This window comes from Mobula hypostoma, chromosome Y (genome assembly GCF_963921235.1).
Source record: "Mobula hypostoma chromosome Y, sMobHyp1.1, whole genome shotgun sequence".
Taxonomy (NCBI): Eukaryota; Metazoa; Chordata; class Chondrichthyes; order Myliobatiformes; family Myliobatidae; genus Mobula; species Mobula hypostoma.
In genome coordinates, this window is record NC_086130.1 from 1,744,267 (window position 1) to 1,766,678 (window position 22,412).

Sequence of the window (22,412 nt, forward strand, 5' to 3'; positions counted from 1 at the left end):
GTTTTCACGCAGACTGTGGGTCTGGCACGTAAGTAAGAGACACACCTCCAAATACTCCAGTATGCATTGCAAAGGTTATGTTTATGTTTAGATTGGTATTACTGTAATGGACCTTTCTTTTCTTTTCTTTTTTTCCTATTAACTGTTTTATAAAGCTGAAATTGGTAAATAAATTTCCTTTACAATTTTATCATGAATAAGACCTGTTATTTCTTGCTGACCGATAATCGTATACAGACAATATTTATGCAGCATTTGCTCAGACTGATGTTTCTTTAATTGGAACATCACAACGTTCCTATTTGATTGAACCCAAAATCATACCAACCCTACTGGTATATTGCTTATTAAAGATAGCCTTCTCACAGCTGAGTAATGTGGCTGTTTTTAGCAGAGTTAACCTATATGAGCCTGGTGATAAGAAATAATGAATTTACAGCATGCCAGCGATAGACGTTTGTATTAAGTCCAACAATAAGGTGCTCTTTCAGAAGTTAGCTTCATCATAATAGTATTGAGTTTCTTTCTGAATTTTTTTCTTTTTTTCTGAGGCATTTTAAAGATACAGAAATGAAGCCTTCAGATATCCAACCAAGAACTTATACTGGAGAAAAGATAATTCCTATGGGAATGACATTCATAACAGTGAGGTACAACAACTAACAAGCCAGATGGGTCTATAGGTGGTAAAAGCGGGAGGAGCAGCAGCAGGGCTGTGATTGGTTGAGACAACCACAATTTGATAAGAGATTGATCTACAATTTGTATGCTACATCCCCTGTAAACTCCTGAAAGCAAACTAAGAAAGGTACTGGATGATGTCACAACTGTCTCCATGCCGAACTCCTTGAATTGTTGCCCAACAGAGGACAAGCAGGTATCGGTGCCAACCTCTTCGCCTCTGGTCAGAAAGCATACTGAACTAACAAAGGACCAAGCTGCTCAGAGGAATTGTAAAAGTGACAAGAGCAACATATCTGGGAAATGGGAGAGAATAAATAATCAAATTCAAAGATAGTCACAGAAACTAGAAGAAAAGGGAAGATGTTAGAGAGACAACAAATTCTAAAGAAGAGATAGAGAGAAAAAAATGTCAGTGATAAAGGGAAAAGTGTTAAAGAGATGGAATGTGAGAAAGAAAAATATCAAGATAAAACAGAGAAAGAAGCCAGGACCAGGAGAGAATCAAGGATCAAAGCAGATCCAGACAGAAAAACATGTTTTATTCTTGCAATTAGTTTTTATGCTTTGGAGTTACAAAACACAACAACATTCACTGAAATACTTTTGTAATGTTGCACAGTAGGCAACATGGCAACCTGTTTACATATAGCGAGGAACCACAAACAACATTATGAAACCAGATTATCTAACCAAATTCAAACTTGACTGGTACACTGGAATTAAGTCCCTTCCTCTCCTCCAAAATACTTTAACAGGATCTTTTGCAACTACCGGAGTTTTATTATTTTGAATAAAAATGTACGTCTCCTTCTATTTTGCTAAGAGTGTCAGTTTAGCATCATGCCGGTAAAAGTGGAGGCAGTTGTTGCATTGAAGAGTCAGCTGGAAGACACAGCTCTGCAGCAAATAGCGCTGCTCTCACTGCTCCTATATCCTGAGTTTGGATACTTTCTGGCGTCCACAATTTATGAATATGAACTTCTCCCAAGTGCTCTGGTTTTCTCCCACTTCTTCAAGATATATTGGTTGGCAGATTAATTGGCTACTGTAAATGAGTCCAAGTATTAGGAAAAATCAGATGGAGCTGCTGGGCACACAAGATAAAATAGTTGTCCAGAAATACCCGCAGGATTGGTATTGATCACATTGTCAGCACTGATGCAATTGTCCAAATAGTCTCCATGTTATAAGAAAAAATAAAAACATTAGAGGCAATAAGCAGAACACAACAGTGAGTCTGTTTGGATTCCCTTGGTACAGATTTAATAGTAACATTAAAAAATGCTGGAGGAACTCACAAGTCAGAAAGCACCCATAGAAAGAAATAAAGACCTTTCATCACATCATAAAATTACATCAGGAAAGGTTTAGTATGTTGAATCACCTCCTTCCTTACCACTGCCATTCCATAAAGAGAAAAATGAGCATTTTAACAATGCAAGGATACTAAGCCTAGGCTAACATATGTAGTGCAGAAATTACTTATACAACTAAAAATCTGTATCCATTACAACACTCTTCGGCAGGATTCAGACCGAAACATCGTCTAAACTCTTTCCCATTGGTATTGCTTGGCCTGCTTAATTCCACCAACATTTTGTGTGTATTACTTGGATTTCCAGCATCTGCAGATTTTCTCTTATTTGTATCCATTAATTAACTTAATCTTGTTCCGAGTTTCCGTCACTCTTAACATTCAACCATAGAACCATAGAACATTACAGCGCTGAAACAGGTCTTTTGGTCCTTCTTGGCTGTGCTGAACCATTTTTCTGCCTAGTCCCACTGACCTGCACCTGGACCATATCCCTCCAATATACCTCTCATCCATGTACCTATCCAAGTTTTTCTTACATGTTACAAGTGAGCCCGCATTTGCCACTTCATCTGGCAGCTCATTCCACACTCCCACCACTCTCTGTGTGAAGAAGCCCCCCCCCCACAATGTTCCCTTTAAACTTTTCCCCCCTCACCCTTAACCCATGTCCTCTGGTTTTTTTCTCCCCTCGCCTCAGTGGAAAAAGCCCGCTTGCATTCACTCTATCTATACCCATCACAATTTTATATACCTCTATCAAATCTCCCCTCATTCTTCTACGCTCCAGGGAATAAAGTCCTAACCTATTCAACCTTCCTCTGTAACTGAGTTTCTCAAGTCCCGGCAACATCCTTGTAAACCTTCTCTGCACTCTTTCAACCTTATTAATATCCTTCCTGTAATTTGGTGACCAAAACTGCACACAATACTCCAAATTCAGCCTCACCAATGCCTTATACACCCTCACCATAACATCTCAACTGTTATACTCAATACTTTGATTTATAAAGGCCAATGTACCAAAAGCTCTCTTTACGACCCTATCTACCTGTGACGCCACTTTTAGGGAATTTTGTATCTGTATTCCCAGATCCCTCTGTTCTACTGCACTCTTCAGTGCTGTACCATTTACCTTGTATGTTCTACCTTGGTTTGTCCTTCCAAAGTGAAATACCATGAGACGTATCACAATTCAAGCACCTCCTCCTCCTCAATCTGTATAGGTTCCATGACCTCACTACTTGTTTGCCTTATTTCCATTGACTCCATGCCAGTTTCCTTAGCAAATACAGACGCAAAAATCCCATTTAAGATCTCCCTCATTTCTTTTGGTTCCATACATTGCTGACCACTCTTACCTTCAGGAGGACCAATTTTATCCCTTACTGTCCTTTTGCTCTTAATATACCTGTAGAAGCTCTTTGGATTATCCTTCACTTTGACTGCCAAAGCAACCTCATGTTTCCTTTTAGCCCTCCTGATTTCTTTCTGAAGTATTTTTTGCACTTTTTATACTCCTCAAGCACCTTATATGCTCCCTGTTTCCTATACATGTCATACAACTCATACCATGAGATGTATCACAATTCATGCGTGGTTATGTGCAGCTTTTGCTACCTTCTCTAGCTGTTAAATATAACAGGATTTTACCATACATACTTTGACTTGTTGTATTCAAATTCAATGTGTAGGCAGTCTTCAATCCCAACTTCCATTTTGATAGATGAATTCATCTCAGGATAGGTACTTAGGGTGTGAACGACGACATCCATTTCCTTTGAAACATCATTTAACCTGCGGCTGATAGTTGCTCTCAGAAAATACCTAAATTTGGGAGAGGTGGGAGAAAGACAATGAGCTTTTCATAGAAATGTCCAACACATTAGACTATTCAACCCACCACAATCATGCCAGCCAATAACAGCTATTTAAATATATGCCACGTTTCAACATGTAAACTTATATGTTACTGCAATTCAATTCTCGCATACAAAAAGGGCATCCATCTCTACCAACCTTTAAAAACAGCCATCTACAAACACTACCATATTCTGATAAAAAGATGCTTCCCTCTTCAACAGCAGACAACATTCGTGAAAAGAGTAACACATACAAAATGCTAGAGGAACCAAACAGGTCGGGCAGCATCTATGAAAAGAAATAAAGAGTCCCAGTTAAGAGTTTTGACCTGAAACTAAGATTATTTCTTTCCATAGATGCTGCCCGACCTGAATTTTCTGGATTTCTAGCAAATGCAGAAACCCTTGTGTTTATGATTTGTAGACAGAAAAATAATTTAATATTTTAGGCTATAAACCAAGGAATTTTAAATTTCAAAGGTTAGAAAGAAGAATAGGGAACCTCTTCCAGAACTCACTAATACAACATTTAGACATCTCCAACAGCAGCAACATGCCTCAGCAACTTTGGCCTCACACAATCAAATAGGTTCCTTTTATCCTATTAAGCTCACAGCAACTAAAAGCTACCAGTGCACAGGCGTGGGAAGTGTCAGCAGCAGCGAAAGGCAGGTGGAGCAGCACCAAACACAGAGAGTTCTTTTTCCTTGTGTGGGTTTTTTTCTTAAAAACAGTAGCCAGTGTGCAGTGCATAGCCAGTAAAGGTCTCCCTGATGACTACACCTACTACACCTAGGAAGTGCAGCCAACTCCAGCTTCTGAAAGGCGACGTGAAGGAGCTGAAGCTGGATGAACTAAGGATCAACCGGGACACAGAACAATCGATAGATAGGATTTTTGAGCAGGTGGTAACACCCAAAGTGCAGAACTCAGGGAGTAGATGGGTGAACACCCAAAGAGGTAAAGGGAGAAATAAGTCAATGCAAGATCTGCCTGTGGCCATTCCTCTCAGCAACAGATGTATCCCTTTGGATACTGACGAGGGGGGATGATCTATCTGGGCAAGGCAGCAGCAGCCAGACCAGTAGCACTGTGGTCAGCCCTGAGGGTAGGGTGAAGTCAGGCAGAGCAACATCCATAGAGGACTCAATAGTTAGGGGGACAGATAGGAGATTCTGTGGCAGCAGAAGAGACACCAGGATAATGTGTTGCCTCCCAGGTGCAAGGGTCCAGGATGTTTCTGAGCAATTGCAGAATATTCTTGAAGGGGAGGGTGAGCAGCCAGAAGTCGTGGTACATGTTGGTACTAATGCCATAGGCAGGAGAGGAGTAGAGGTCCTGTGTAGTAAGTTCAGGGAGTCAGGGAGGAGGCTGAAGATCAGGACCTCCAAGGTAGTAATCTCCGGATTACTCCGTGCCACGAGCTGGGGAAGGTCAGAACAGGAAGATAGCACAGATGAATGAGTGGCTGAGGAGATGGTGCAGGGGGCATGTTTCAAGTTCTTGGATCATTGGAACCTTTTCTGGGAAGGAGTGACCTGTACAAGTGAGGTTGGTTGCACCTGAACTGGAGGGGAACCAACATCCTGGGAGGGATGTTTGCTAATGCTACAGGGGAGGGTTAAACTAGATTTGTGTGGGGTGGGGACTGAAGAGGAGAGGTAGGGGATGGGTGGTTTGACACACAAGTAGGGAGTTTGTGAGGAAGGATAGGCAGATGATAGAGCAAAGATGCACACAGTCAGAGGTTTGAGATGTGTCTATTTAGTTGCAATGAGTATCATAAACAAGGTGGATGAACAGAACATGGATTAGTATGTGGAACTATGATGTTACGGCCATTACAAAGACTTGGATGTTTCAGGAGCAGGAATGGCTGATGAATGTGTCATGCTTTAGATGTTTCAAAAAGGACAGAGTGGGAGGCAAAAGAGGTGGGGGGATGACTGCTTGTATCATGGCTGCAGAAAAGGCAGACATTACGTTGGAAATGTCTACTGGGTCATTGTGGGTGGAAGTTAGAAACGGGGGGGGGGCGCAATAACTCTACTAAGTGATTTTGATTGACCCCCGTAACAGAGACATTGAGAAGCAGATAGGGAGGCAGATTCTGGAATGCTGCAATAATAATAGGGTTGATGTGATGGGTGATTTAAACTTTCCCAATATTGACTCGCATCTCGTTAGAGCAAGGCGTTTAGATGGGATGGAGTTTGTTAAGTGTGTTCAAGAAGATTTCCTGACGCAATACATAGATAAGCCAACTATAGGAGAGGCTGTACTTGATCTGGCATTGAGAAATGAACCTAGTCAGGTGTCAGATCTCTCGGTGGGACAGCACTTTGGAGGTAGTGATCACAATTCTATCTCCTTTACCATAGCATCGGAGAGGGATAGGAGCAGACAATTTGGAAAACATTTAATTGGGGCAGGGGGAGAAATGATGCTATAAGGCAGGAACTTGGGAACATAAATTGGGAGCAGATATTCTCAGGGAAATGCACAGCAGAAATTTGCATGGAGTTCTGCACAGGTATGTTACATTGAAGCAGAGAAAGGATGGTAGGGTTAAAGGACCGTGGTGTACAAAGGAGGTAGAAAATCTAGTTAAGAAGAAAAGAAAATCTTATGAAAGGGTCAAGAGACTAGAAAATTCTGGTTAGAGCTCCAGAAAATTACAAGGTTTCCAGGAAGGAGCTTAAGAGTAGAGAAAACCCAGGAAATTACAGATGAGCAAGTCTTACTTCAGTGGTTGGTAAGTTGGTGGAGAAGATCCTGAGAGACAGGATCTATGAGCACTTGGAGAGGCATAATATGATTAGAAATAGTCAGAATGGCTTTATCAAGGGTAGGTTGTGCCTTATGAACCTGATTGAATTCTTTCAGAATGTAACAAAACACACTGATGAAGGTAGAGTAGTGGATGTAGTGTATATGGATTTCAGTAAGTCATTTGATAAGGTACCCCACGCAAGGCTCCTTCAGAATGTAAGGAGGCATGAGATCTAAGGAGACCTTACTTTGTGGATCCAGAATTGGCTTGCTCACAGAAGGTGTTGCAGATGGTTCATATTCTACGTGGAGGTTGGTGACCAGTGGTTTTCCACAGGAATCTGTTCTAGGAACCCTCCGCTTTGTGATTATTACAAATGACTTCGATGAGAAGAATTAGAAGGATGGGTTAGTAAGTTTGCTGATGACACAAAGGTTGTAGGGTTGTCAGAGGATACAGCGGGACATTGATAGGATGCAGAACTGGGATGAGAAATGGCAGATGGATATCAACCCAGATAGGTGTAAAGTGGAATATTTTGGTAGGTCAATTTTGAAGACAGAATATAATATTAATGGTAAGAGTCTCGGCAGCGTGGAGGATCAACGAGATCTTGGGGTACATGTTCATAGGTTACTCAAAGCTGCTGCATAGGTTGACAGTGCTATTAAGAAGACGTATGGTGTGTTGGCCTTCATCAACTGTAGGACTGTGTTCAGGAACTTTGAGGCAATGTGACAGCTATATAAGACCTTAGTTAAACCCCATCTGGAGTACAGTGCTCAGTTCTGGTCGCCTCACTACAAGAAGAATATGGAAAGTATAGAAAGGGTGGAGAAGAGATTTACAAGAGTGTTGCCTGGACTGGAAAGCATGCCTTATGAGAAAAGGTGAAGTGAACTTGGCCTCTTCTCCTTGGAATGACAGAGGATGAGAAGTGACCTGATTGAGGTATATAAGATGATGACAAACATTGACCGTGCGGATAGCCAGAGGCTTTTTTCCAGGGCTGAAATGGCTAACACGAGGTGGCATTGTTTTAAGGTGCTTGGAACTAGGTACAAAGGGATGTCAGAGGTAAGTTTTCACAGAGAAAGTATACTACCAGTAGAAGTGGATACAACAGGGTCTTTTAAGAGACTCTTAGATAGATACATTCTCCAATGTATCAAAGAAACAGTTAATGTTTTACATTGAGTATATTCATCAAAATGAAGATAGTGAAAAACAAGGTACATACAATAGTTCCGCTAGAAAAAAAGATAGTGAGGTTGTGTTCATTGTCGGTTCAGAAATCTACGTTTTATGTACCTTGCTACTTGATTCAACTGTTTCTGGTATTTACTGGTATTTACAAGGGAAATGGTAATCAAGTAGGATGTCAGACATAAGAATAGTGAGGGTCTGATAAATGAAGAAGCATGCTTGATGATTGTATGGACAACTTGAGATTTTATTTTATCTCATCTTTCTCATGATATAAAAGAATAAATCATTGCTGACACTCAATCCCACTTCTTGTCCCTTGTAAATTTTACTCTAATGTTCACTGATAACCCCTTAATTATTAACTTCCTTCAAAGGAAAAATTATAGAGGCCAATTAAGCTAACCAACAGCATATCTGAGATATGGGAAGAAAGTGGATTAGCTAGGGGAAATTCTATTGGATCATAAGATAAATTACATGTCAAAGAACCAATTTACTTGTGAGAAAAAGTTTGTGAACTCTCTGTAATGATGTGGTTTTCTGCATTAATTATTCATAAAATGTGGTCTCATCTTCATCTAAGTCACAATAATAGACAAACTCAATTTGTCTACACTAACATGCAAGCAATCGCATTTCTTGTCAATACTGAGTACACCATTTAAATAATCACAGTCTAGGTTCAAAAAAGTATGTGAACTCTGTGGTTCTACATAGCCTTTTACAAAAGTTATTTAGAGTCAGGTTTTCCAATCAATGAGATGAGAGTGCAGGTGTGGGTTGTTGAGGTGCCCTGCCCTATAAAAATCACACAAAAAGTCGTTATTAATAGACCCTGTTCTTCTCAAGAAAGATCTGTTTTTCTGCACTTTGCCTCAATCAAAACAACTTCTGAGAGTCCTTAGAACTATAGAGATGCATGAAGTTGGTAAAGACTACAAAAGTATTTCTAAAGACTGAGGGTTCTTGTAAAAGAAATTGGCTACAATGGGAATGGAAGAAATTCAGTACAGTTGCTACTCTCCCTAAGAGTGGTCATCTAGTAAACATCACACGAGGAACACAATATGCAATGCCAAAGGAAGTGAAGAAGATGCCAAGGGTAACAGCAAGGGACCTGAAGAAATCTCTAGAACTTGTTAGCCTCTGTTCATCTGTCCACTATAAGAAAACCACTGAACAAAAATGGCATTCATGGAAGAGCACCATTGCTCTCTAGAGAAAACATTGCTGCACATCCCAAGTTTGATAAAGAGTTGGGCCTCAATACACCCTTGTACAATTGGATCCTGAATTTCATCACTTGTAGACCCCAATCTGTTCGGATTGGCAAAAACATCTCCTTCATAATCTTCATCAGCACAGCAGCACCACAGAGATGTGTACTTAGCCCCCTGCTCTATTCGCTTTATACCTATGACTGTGTGTCTAAGTATAGCTCCAACACCATATACAAGTTTGGTGATGACACCACTGTGGTGGGCTCTATCAAAGCATACAGGAGGGAGATTGAAAATTTAGCTGAGTGGTGTAATAACAACATTTCCCTCAATGTCGATAAGACTAAAATACTCATTGCAGATTGCAGGAGAGGGAAACCTTGAGCCAGGCAACACACATCAAAGTTGCTGGTGAACGCAGCAGGCCAGGCAGAACTCTAGGAAGAGGTACATTCGACGTTTCGAGCCGAGACCCTTCATCAGGACTAACTGAAGGAAGAGCTAGTAAGAGATTTGAAAGTGGGAGGGTGAGATCCAAAATGATAGGAGAAGACAGGAGGGGAGGGATGGAGCCAAGAGCTGGACAGTTAATTGGCAAAAGGGATATGAGAGGATCATGGGACAGGAGGCCCAGGGAGAAGGAAGGGGTGGGGGGAACCCAGAGGATGGGCAAGGGGTATAGTCAGAGGGACAGAGGGAGAAAAAGGAGAGAGAGAGAAAGAATGTGTGAATATAAATAAATAACAGATGGGGTACGAGGGGGAGGTGGGGCATTAGCGGAAGTTAGAGAAGTCGATGTTCATGCCATCAGTTTGGAGGCTACCCAGACGGAATATAAGGTGTTGTTCCTCCAACCTGAGTGTGGCTACATCTTTACAGTAGAGGAGGCCATGGATAGACATGTCAGAATGGGAATGGGATGTGGAATTAAAATGTGTGGCCACTGGGAGATCCTGCTTTCTCTGGCGGGCAGAGCGTAGGTGTTCAGCAGAACGATCTGCCAGTCTGCGTCGGGTCTCGCCAATACATAGAAGGCCACCTCGGGAGCACCGGACGCAGTATATCACCCCAGCCGACTCACAGGTGAAGTGTCGCCTCACCTGTAAGGACTGTCTGGGGCCCTGAATGGTGGTAAGGGAGGGAGTGTAAGGGCATGTGTAGCTGTGTAGCACTTGTTCCACTAACAAGGATAAGTACCAGGAGGGAGATCAGTGGGGAGGGATGGGGGGGGGGACAAATGGACAAGGGAGTCACGTAAGGAGCGATCCCTGTGGAAAGCGGGGGGGGGGAGGGAAAGATGTGCTTAGTGGTGTGATCCCGTTGGAGGTGACGGAAGTTATGGAGAATAATATGTTGGACCCAGAGGCTGGTGGGGTGTAAGTGAGGACCAGGGGAACCCTATTTCTAGTGGGGTGGCGGGAGGATGGAGTGAGAGCAGATGTGCGTGAAATGGGGGAAATGCATTTGAGAGCAGAGTTGATGGTGGAGGAAGGGAAGCCCTTTTCTTTAAAAAAGGACATCTCCCTTGTCCTGGAATGAAAAGCCTCATCCTGACAGCAGATGCCATGGAGACGGAGGAATTGCGAGAAGGGGATGGCAATTTTGCAAGAGATAGGGTGAGAAGAGGAATAGTCCAGATAGCTGTGAGAGTCAGTCGGCTTATAGTAGACATCAGTAGATAAGCTGTCTCCAGAGATAGAGACAGGAAGATCTAGAAGGGGGAGGGAGGTGTCGGAATTGGACCAGGTAAACTTGAGGGCAGGGTGAAAGTTGGAGGCAAAGTTAATAAAGTCAACGAGTTCTGCATGCGTGCAGGAAGCAGCGCCAATGCAGTCATCGATGTAGTGAAGGAAAAGTCAGGGACAGATACCAGAATAGGTTTGGAACATAGATTGTTCCACAAAGCCAACAAAAAGGCAGGCATAGCTAGGACCCACACGGGTGCCATGGCTACATCTTTAGTTTGGAGGAAGTGGGAGGAGCCAAAGGAGAAATTATTAAGAGTAAGGACTAATTCCGCTAGACGGAGCAGAGTGGTGGTAGAGGGGAACTGATTAGGTCTGGAATCCAAAAAGAAGCATAGCGCTTTGAGACATTCCTGACGGGGGATGGAACTATATAGGGACTGAACATCCATGGTGAAAATAAAGTGGTGGGGACCAGGGAACTTAAAATCATCGAAAAGTTTAAGAGCGTGAGAAATGTCACAAACATAGGTTGGAAGGGATTGAACAAGGGGTGATAAAACCCTGTCGAGGTATGCAGAAACGAGTTCGGTGGGGCAGGAGCAAGCTGAGACAATCGGTTTGCCAGGACAAGCAGGTTTGTGGATCTTGGGTAGGAAGTAGAAACGGGAAGTGCGAGGTGTGGGAACTACAATGTTGGTAGCAGTGGATGGGAGATTCCCTGAGCTGGTAAATTCAGTGATCCTGTGGAAGACAATGGCCTGGTGCTCCTTAGTGGGGTCACGATCGAGGGGTAAATAAGAGGAGGTATCCGCGAGTTGTCGCTGTGCCTCAGCAAGGTAGAGATCAGTACGCCAAACTACAACAGCACCCCCCTTATCGGCGGATTTTATAGGAAGGTTAGGATTAGTGCAGAGGGAGTGGAGAGCAGAGCATTCGGAAGGAGTAAGGTTGGAATGGGAACAAGATGCGGAGAAGTCGAGACGGTTGATGTCCCATCGGCAGTTAGCGATAAAGAGATCCAGAGCAGGCAGAAGACCAGATCGGGGTGTCCATGAAGAAGAGGAGGGTTGAAGACGGGAGAAGGGGTCATCAGTGGGGGTGGAAGAGTCCTTGCCGAAGAAGTAGGCTCGGAGACAGAGACGGCAGGAGAAGAGTTCCGCGTCATGGCGAACGCGGAACGCGCTGAGGTGTGGGCGAAGGAGGACAAAGGTGAGGCCCTTACTGAGAACAGAACGTTCTGTCTCCGACAGTTGAAGGTCGGAGGGGATGGTAAAGACCCGGCACGGATGAGGTTCCATCTTCCTCTCACTCCAACCCTCCCCTCTGCACTGACACTCCCAGCCTCCCCCCTCCGATCCCAACTCTCATCTGTGCCGGGTCTTTACCATCCCACCACTAAGCACATCTTTCCCTTCCCCCCTCTCTGCTTTCAGCAGGGATAACTCCCTATGCAACTCCCTTGTCCATTTGTCCCCCCCATCCCTCCCCACTGATCTCCCTCCTGGCACTTATCCTTGTAAGCGGAACAAGTGATACAAATGCCCTTACACTTCCTCCCTAACCACCAATCAGGGCTCCAGACAGTCCTTCCACGTGAGGCGACACTTCACCTGTGAGTTGGCTGGGGTGATATACTGCGTCTGGTGCTCCCAATGTGGCCTTCTATATATTGGCGAGACCCGATGCAGACTAGGAGATCATTTTGCTGAACACCTACGCTCTGTCCGCCAGAGAAAGCAGGATCTCCCAGTGGCCACACATTTTAATTCCACATCCCATTCCCATTCTGACATGTCTATCCACGGCCTCCTCTACTGTAAAGATGAAGCCACACTCAGGTTGGAGGAACAACACCTTATATTCCGTCTGGGTAGCCTCCAACCTGATGGCATGAACATTGACTTCTCAAACTTCCGCTAATGCCCCACCTCCCCCTCGTATCCCATCTGTTATTTATTTATATTCACACATTCTTTCTCTCTCTCTCCTTTTTCTCCCTCTGTCCCTCTCACTATACCCCTTGCTCATCCTCTGGGTTTCCCCACCTCCCCCTTTTCCTTCTCCCTGGCCCTCCTGTCCCATGATCCTCTCATATCCCTTTTGCCAATCACCTGTCCAGCTCTTGGCTCCATCCCTCCCCCTCCTGTCTTCTTCTATCATTTTGGATCTCCCCCTCCCCCTTTCAAATCTCTTACTCACTCTTCTTTCAGTTAGTCCTGACGAAGGGTCTCAACCCAAAAAGTCGACTGTACCTCTTCCTAGAGATGCTGCCTGGCCTGCTGCGTTCACCAGCAACTTTGAAGTGTGTTGTTTGTATTTCCAGCATCTGCAGATTTCCTGTTGTTTGGGTCCTTGAGCCAGTACTACTTGAGGTATCAGAGGTGGAGGAGGTGAGTAACTTTAAATTCCTAGGTGTCACTGTCTCAGAGTCCTGACCCATCGTATAACTATTATTGTTAAGAAAGCATGACGATGTCTCTGGATGTATAGATGTATGGTGGAAAGACTGTTGAAAGGCTGCATTACAACCTTGGGAACACCAATGCCCTTGAATGGAAAATCCTACAATGGTTGTGGATTTGGCCCAGTGCATCACAGGTAAAACTTTCCAAACAGTTGAACACATCTACATGAAACATTACAGTAGAAAAGCAGCATCCATCATCAAAACTCCTCATCACCCAGGCCATGCTCTTTTCTCGCCATTAGGTAGATGGTACAGGTTTCTAAGGACTTGTACCACCAGGTTCAAGAACAGATACTATCCCTCAACTGACAGGCTCTTGTACAAGAGGGGATAGGTACACTCATTTAAGGACTCTGTTATATTGTTATTTCATGTTTGTTATTTATTGTTATTTACTTATATCTGCATTTGCACAGTTTGTTTACAGTTTCTGATGTTGTCAGTTTACAGTTACTATTCTACAGATATGCTAGGAATGTCGCAGAAGAATCTCAGGGTTGGATGTGGTGACATGTATGTACACCAGTGATAAACATTCCTTTGAACTTTGGATGTTCCACACTGTTTCTGGGACAATGTTCTATGGACAGGTGAGACTAAAGTTGTACATTTTGAATGAAACACATACCCCTATGTTTGGAGAAAAAAGGACACTGCACACACACCAGAACCTCATCCCATCTGTGAAGCATGGTAGAAGGAGCATCGTAGTTTGGCAGCCCCAGGGCCTTGACAACTTACAATTGTTGAGGAAACAATGAATTCAAAATTGTATCAAGACATTTTACAGGAGAATGTCAGGGCAGCAGTCCATCACGAGAAGCTTAATAAAAGTTGGATGATGCAACAAGACAATGATTCGAAACACAAGACTAAATCAACAACAGATTAGTTTAAAAAGAAGAAAATTTGTGCTTTGGAATGGCAAAGTCAAAATCCAGACCGTAACCCATTTGAGATGCTGTGGCATGACCTGAAGAGAGCTGCTCATACAAGGTATCCAAGAGATACTAATGAGCTGAAACCGTTTCGAATGGAGGAATGGTCTAAAATTCGTCCTCACCTTTGTGCAAGTATGATCAGCAGTTACAGGAAACGTTTGGCAGAGATTATTGCTATTAAAGGAGGTTCACCCAGTTATTATATACAAGGGTTCACATATGTCATCCAGTCTGCACTCAGAATGATTAAACAATGTGTCGAATAAGACGTGAAAAATATAATTGTGTTGCCCTTAAGGCATTTATTTGACTTTGTTGGGTCTACGCTTTAAATGATTTGTTTGTAATTATTTTCTGGTTAAAGGTTGATAATTATGTTACAGTTTAACAAAGGTAAATTCATTCTCTATGGTATATTGCGGCATATACCGGTTTCGCCATGTCTTATGTGTAACCTCCGGTTCAGGAAGGTGTGAAGGTGGGTGCCATGCGTCCAGCATGATCGTGAAGAGTTCCCTGTCTACCCACAAAGAAACATTATAGAAGCAACGCCGTAAGTTCATAAGAATGTATTTGAAGTAAAAATATTAACGCGGTTTCTGTTAAGGAAGCAGCAGTTGGGGCGGTGCACGCGCCGGCTTTTCAATTTCAAATGCGGGGTGGGCTCGAGCCCGATGGTGGTTTGATGGGACCCTCCCCCCCCCTCGCCCGCTACTCGGGGTGGCTGGAGACACTCACTAAAAGAAGAGAGCGCGAGTGGTCAAGATGAAGCCACACTCAGGTTGGAGGAACAACACCTTATATTCCGTCTGGGTAGCCTCCAACCTGATGGCATGAACATTGACTTCAGCATGACAGTAGGCTGTGGAATGACATGTCAAAATGGGAATAGGAAATAGAATTGAAATGGATGGCCACTGGGAGAACCTGCTTTTTCTGTAGATGGAGCATAAGTGCTCAGCGAAGCAGTCTCCAATCTATGTTGGGTCTCACTGATATATAAGGGGCTACACCAGGAACACTGGACACAGTATATGACCCCAAAAGACCCACAAGTGAAGTGTCGCCTCACCTGGAAATACTGTTTGGTGCATTGAATGGTAGTGAGGGAGGAGGTACAGGAGCAGGTGTAGCACTTGATCTACTTGCAAGATAAGTGCCAGGGATCTTCTAGTGGCCATCCATTTCAATTTCACTTCCCATTCCCATTCCCATTCCGTCATCTCAGTCCATTGGCCTCCTCTACTGTCACGAACCGGCCACACTCAGATTGGAGGAACAACGCCTTATATTCTCTTTGGGTAACCTCCAACCTGATGGCATGAACATCGATTTCTCGAAATTCCAGTAATGCTCCCTGCTCCTTCACCATTCCCCATCCCCTTTTCCCTCTCTCACCTTATATCCTTGCATGCCCATTGGCACTCTCTGATGCTCCTTTCCCTTCCCCTCTGTTTATGGCCTTCTCTCCTATCAGACTTCCCCTTCTCCAGTCCTATATCTCTTTCACGAATCAACTTCATCTTCTAACTCTGAGCCCTCATCTTTCTCCCCCAGTCCTAATGAAAGGTCTCATCCCAAAATATCAACCGTAGTCTTTTCCATAGATGCTGCCTGGCCTGCTGAATTCCTCCAGCACTTTGGGTGTGTTGCTTGGATTTCCAGCATCTGCTTATTTTCTCTTGTTTCTAACAAGAATATGCTGGTCTGAAATCCCTTTACAGGAGGTTACTACTGAACAAAATGGGCTTTTTGATTTTACAGTTATCATTACCAAAACTACTCTTAATTCCAGCTTTAGATATCTCAAATACCAAAGCAATTTAGTAACTTTTTCAATTTAATTAGATTGTCCTTTAATATCATACCATCTGGACAGAAAAATAGCCAACTCATCTTCATAATGAAATATTTCAGCTCTGGACAGTTCTAAACACAAAAGTGGGAAGAAATGTACTTCATAATCTTAAAATAATAGAAGATATCTATTTAATCTAGAAACAAATTTTTCTTTTAAAACTGAAAAAACTTCACATACAAATTAATATCATTGAAATTAAGAGACTAGGAGGACTTCCGGGTCACCAAGAGAATGGCAGCATAGGAAAAGGTCTCTCGACAAAAAAGAATGTAAACTGCCCCAAAGTCGAAATTAGACAAATAGTTAGAATTGTGTAACTATATCAACAAAAGGGGCAAGAATGGAGTCTAAGTACAAGAATAAAAGCTCCGTTCTGAAGGGTGATAAATATAAAAAGACGCAGCAAGACAAGGGGCCTAGCTCCCCAACGGCTAGCCAGAACGGAGATAATGTGGAAGAATCGGTGAATCTGACTTTGATTCTCAGAGAGATTCATGATTTCCGACAAGATAACAAGAAATAGTTGGAAGATAATAAAGGAGAAATAGTAAAAACTAATTTGAGGTTAGATGAAAGCAAAGCGAGGATTGTAGGGACTGAGGAGAGGCTGCAAAACGCAGAGGAAGTGATAACACAAATGCTAAAGCCACAAGAGCAGCTCCAGTGGAAGCTAATAGGTCATGAAGGCCGCTCGAGAAGGGAAAATGTGAGGATCTACGGAGTTCCCGAAGGAACTGAAGGTAAACCCAGATTCGTGATTCCCTTCATGGAGAAGCTGCTTAGAGAGAACCAAATGGACAATTTGCAAAAGACCTACAGATAGAAAGGGCCACCGCGCGTTAGCACCTCAGCCCACTGCAGGTGCCCAGTCCAGATCGATTCTAGTCAAGATTTCTCAGTTACAGAACGAAGGAAGAAGTGCTTAAACTGACATGGCAAAAGAAAGACTTTATATGGAACAACTGTAAAATCAATTTAGACCATGACTACACACCGGGGATCCTTGCCAAATGGAAGGAACACACAGAAACACGGAGGGTCCTGAAGGAAAACAACATCAGATTTCAGACCTTCTATGCAGCTCGGCTAAGAGTCTTTTATGATGAAGGGACAAAAACCTGTGCTACAGTGGAAGAGGCAACGTCCGACCTGGCGGACCGGGGACTACCCATAAAAGTTGTCACCCAACTGGAGTCGTTACTGGAGAAGATTCGGCGGTGGTCATGGCAGCCAGTGCGGCGAGGATGCTCCACTCGAACCAGAGTGTCAAACTATAAGGAAAAGCCTCCAGTATTCAGACGTGAACGTACAGAGAGTGTAGAATAATGGAGAAATGTCTGAAAAGAGTAAATTGTACTTAAAGGTAAAATGAAAGCTGGTAATTGAAAATAATCTAGATGGAATAACTTGAATGATAGCAATATGGTCGAGACATAAAAAGCAGAGAACTCTCTATGATTATTCACACTGCAGAGGACCCTCTAACAAAGACTGGAGATAGGGGTTATCCCTCTGAACTGAGGCAGGTCAGTGCTCAGGCCTCACTGTTGGAAGTCGGGGAAAATTTTCAAATGTTTTATGTTCAAAAATGCCTAGGGTTTGGTTTTGTGTTTGGGTTTACTGTTGAGAAGGGATTGCTTACTGTTGGTTTAGAAAAGGAGAGGTTTTTTTTTCTGTTAGCGAAAAATGCAAATTGAACTGGTAAAAATAATTTCCTATAATGTAAACAGGTTTTTGATTCCAATTAAGAGAAATAAGATTAAGTCTAAATTGAAAAAAGAGAGGGCACAATTAGCTTTCCTTCAGCAAATGCACATGAGCCAATCCGAACATGCAAAATTAAAAAGAATGGGCTTTAAGCATGTATTTTGTTCATCATATAATTTGGGCCGCAAAAGAGGAGTAGCTACTATAATATCAAGTGCTTCTTAATTATGTACATATTTCAGAGACTAAAGACAAGGACGGACAATTTGTAAAGAATACAGGAAGAATAGAAGGTACTGAAATAACATTGCTGTGTGTTTATGTTCCACCAGGTAGTGAATGGTAACTCTATAGACACATTTTTGACCTAGTGGTCAGCTCTCAAGGGGTAGCAATCTGCGGAGGGGATTTTAATATTAGGTTAAACCCTGCATTAGATTCTTCAAGAAAAGTTATTCAGAATAAACCTCTGACTAGGAAAGTGAATTCATTGATGGAGGAATTGGGAATTATAGATGTGTGGAGGGAATTACACCCCACTAGTAAAGACTATATGCATTATTCTTTCCCTCATTCAGCTTATTCAAGGATAGACTATTTTTTATATTTAACATAGATAGATTCAGGATAAAAAAGTGTAATATTGCAACAGTTGATCTGTCGGACCATAGTCCAGTCTCTATGTCTCTAATTCTGGAAAGGAAAATGATGAAAACACAGTGGAGGTTAAATTCACATATACTCAATAACCTGACAGTAATGGAGAAAATAAGGGGAGAAATCAAATAATACTTAGATCATAATGACACGGGAGAAACATCGCCAGTGATCTTATAGGATACATGGAAAGCTGTACTGAGAGGGAAAACTATTTACAGTACTACTCGCATGAAAAAATTCAATGCACAAAAATTAGCAGACCTTCAAGGAAAATTAAAACAACTTCAAGTGGTAGACAGCAACAAAATTAGTTCTAATTTAAAGCAGGAAATTAAGAAACTGCGAAGTGAAACTGAAGATATATACACATTGGAAACTCAAAGAAACTTTCTTTACCTGAGACAAAAGACTTACTAAGTAGCAGGCATATCAGCTAGATTATTAGCATATAAATTACGAAAACAACAAGCAGACAATACAGTCCATAAAATAAAGAATCGAAAAACAAAGTTTGTTGAGAGTACAATAGGGAAAATTCAAGAGAGTTTTGAAACGTATTATCAAGAGCCGTACTCTCAACACTGGACCTCCAATGAGCCCTATACAGACACTTTCCTGAATTCTTTAGATCTACCCAAGCTACAGATTTTTTTTCCCTCCAAAAATACTTTATTCAGAAGTATTACAAAATAAAGTTATATACATATAAAAAAAATTTGTTGACCCTGAGTCCTTATTCAATAAATAAAGTTATTTACAATAAAATTATGCGTTGACTCTCTGTTCATATACAAATGAAAGATGTTTACAATAAATCGTTCGTTTACTCTCAACCCTTGGTCAAGAGTTAAGACTTATTTACAATAAAATTATCAACAATAAAGGTAGGCGTTGGCTCTAATTCCTTTTCCAAATTAACAATTCCACCCACTCCTGGGCTACCATGTTGATTCATCTGTCCACACCGCTGATGAGGGATATTCTCCTCCCATCCCACTCCCACAGGTGATGAACTTTAAACTGTGGTCCTTCCCCACTGTGGCCACAACAAGCTTGAGTGCATCCCTCAGCACGTACTCCTGCAGGCGAGAGTGTGCCAGTCGGCAGCATTCAGTCACGGACATCTCCATGTGCTGGTAGACCACCAAGTTTCGGGCAGACCAAAGCGGGTCTTTCACCGAATTGATGAGCTCACAGATTTACAAAATGAATGCTATTAGAACCAGTAACTGCCAAAGAACTGATCGCGGCCATCTCTAGATTAAAGGCCGGAAAGTCTCCAGGCTCTGATGGGTTTACCTCAGAGTGGTATGATCGCTAAAGTCACAGTTAGCTCCATTATTACTTAACACCTTTAATTGGATCTTACAGAGAGGAGAAATTCCACCCTCCTGGACAGGGACGATTATCTCAGTTATTCCTAAAGAGGGTAAGGATAAACTAGAATGTGGTAATTACCAGCCAATCAGTGTTCCTAATTTGGACTACAAATTATTTACAAATGACACCAAATAACTTCAGTTAGTCCTGACGAAGGGTCTTGGCCCAAAACGTCAACTGCACCTCTTCCTAGAGATGCTGCCTGGCCTGCTGCGTTCACCAGCAACTTTGATGTGTGTTATTTGAGTGCCTAATTATTTTCTATATTATCTCCATGTGCACTTGTGAATGTACAAATTAATATAGATATACTCACATAAAAAATGGAAAAGGTTATATATGTAAAAAATGTTTGTGTATTACCTGTGAATACCTTATCCAAATAAAAATAAAATTAAAAAAAAAGAAATTAAGAGATTGATTCATTTCAAACTTTATTCTGATAATTAAAAATGGTGATCTTGATGTACAAATTGCATCCATTTTATTATCTGGGTGGCCTATACAATCTTTTTACATAAAGAAAAGCTTCAGACTGCATTCATTAGAGTAAGTACAAAAAACCAGACTCACCGCAACTTCACATTCTGACCAGTGTACGATTCATATGGTTTTTCTACATGTGTAAATTCAAAGTCAAAGGTTTGGGTTTGTGTCATCTCACCCGGCCGAGCCAAATCTTTAACCAGAGACACAAACTCATGATGATTTCCTCGGTCATAGTACAGTTCTATTAAGAGAAAGGAATATGTTATATCTATTAAGAGAAAGGAATATTCAAATAACTCCACAACTGTGACATGTTCTTCTTTCAAGGACCAATGTTACATTTTGAAAATCTGCTAAAAGGAAATTAGCTCAATTTTTCTCCTTCATTTTCTTCTTCTATATGACACATTCAACTAGGTACAGCTTTGCAGTTTAGTTGGGTACACTTAATACTTCATCCTGTCACATTTTAATTGCCAAATAAATTTAATTGGCAACTTTTCAGTATCCTATAATACAATTATTTTCTCTCTTCACAATTCTCTGAAATTTTTCCTTAGTACTGTACAGCTTCGCAAATCTGCACAGAACTTAATTTAAAAGAGCTAATGCACAGTTTATTATATGTAAGGGGTTCTCTTTTATATGTTAACGCTGATAAAATGGCTTCTCTGTAATGGTAACTGCTGAGGTAATAGGTTCTCTGTAGCTGCAATGTTTGGGTTGTAACCACAGATAAAGGGGAACTAACCAATGGGCGACATGTTATTCTATCTTGGATGTCTGGGAACCAAGCTGATTCACACATTTTGCAAACAAGGCGAGCGAAGAGGGAGGACAAGTGCAGGAAGCGCTTGGTGATCACGGAGCAGCGGACACGGAAATTTGGGGATCTAAAGGTTGGCGGGATTTCGGCAGAGGTCGTTTATGGAAGGACACTGGAAGTGTGAGCTCCAACTTTTTTTAGTGCACGAACTAATACTTTTAATGAGTGGTGCCTCTGTCTTTTATAATTTTGTTTCCCTACTACTCACAACACAAAATAAGATTTATAAACTGTAATCATTTAATCGCTTATTGTGTACTGTCTGATTTTTGCATTGTGGGTCTTATCACTGTGACGAGAATACACATAAAATTAAGATGTTTGCTGGCCTAGGTTAGCATCAGTGACATCAGCAAGTGGTCTGCCACCTGCCCTCAGGGGAAGGAGAGATAAGGAACAATGGAGCAGCGTCTGGAGATGTGTAATGAAGGGACGGGGGAGAGAGAGCTGTCTGGAGCGGCTCCCCCCTTTGAACCTTGAACTGTTTGAAGTGATGGACAGGCGATACCCCAGCAGGGGGATAAAAAGGGACTGGTTCGCTAAGACAGGACACACGCCACCCGAGGTAACGAGACCCTGGAAACGGTACGCTTCTCACGAGTCGGTGGGAAGTACCAGACAACGGCCAGGGTGGAAAGGTACGATCAGCGGGAACCCGGTGTGTGTCCGCCCTTGCCTGGGTGCCGGGTTCACTGCAGAGGATCGACCGCATCTGGAGGAGGGGTCACAGTCGGTGACCTCAGGTGACATTACCAAGGACCTGCCCAAAAAGCTGCTTGTGAGCCATATCGTCAGTCTGTGAGTGAAGCCGTGTCTGAATGATCAGTTGTTCCTGTTCTCTCTCTCTCTCTCCCCCCACGTTGTCCATCGCCATGGCAACGATTACTGCGAACTGAACTACTAAACTGGACTGAACTTTGAGTCACTTTGAAATTTGGTCATTTACCCCTAGACAACGATAGAGCTTGATTGATGCTGTTATCTTAATTCTGTGCACATGTGTGTTTATCATTGCTGAACTGTTGCATTTATTATCCTTTCGATTACTGTGTTGCTTATTTCTTTAATAAAACTTTCTTAGTTCTAGTACTCCAGACTCCAACTGAGTGATCCATTTCTGCTGGTTTGGCAACCCAGTTACGGGGTACGTAACATAAGTGGGGTTCTCGTCCGCGATTTTGAACGCTAAATTTGGGACGGAGTAAATTGATTGGGTTAAAATACCCGAAAGAAAGAAAAGACAAACAGCAGAAATGGAGGTTGAGGGATTTATAAAGGCGCCGACCTTGGAGGCATTAGAGGATGCCAGGAAATCGGAATTGATAGCTGT

General features: G+C 42.3%; 1 protein-coding gene across 1 annotated transcript in view; it reads right to left on the minus strand.

Annotated features, from left to right (window-relative positions):
• Positions 1 to 22,412, minus strand: part of LOC134341063 (vacuolar protein sorting-associated protein 26B-like) — a 96,891-nt gene that overhangs the window by 27,663 nt on the left and 46,816 nt on the right. Inside the window, exons 2-3 of the mRNA XM_063038813.1 lie at positions 20,341 to 20,497; positions 3,662 to 3,826 (exon numbers count right to left, since the gene is read on the minus strand). Coding sequence (XP_062894883.1) covers positions 3,662 to 3,826; positions 20,341 to 20,497 — 322 coding nt within the window. The remainder of the gene's footprint in view (positions 1 to 3,661; positions 3,827 to 20,340; positions 20,498 to 22,412) is intronic.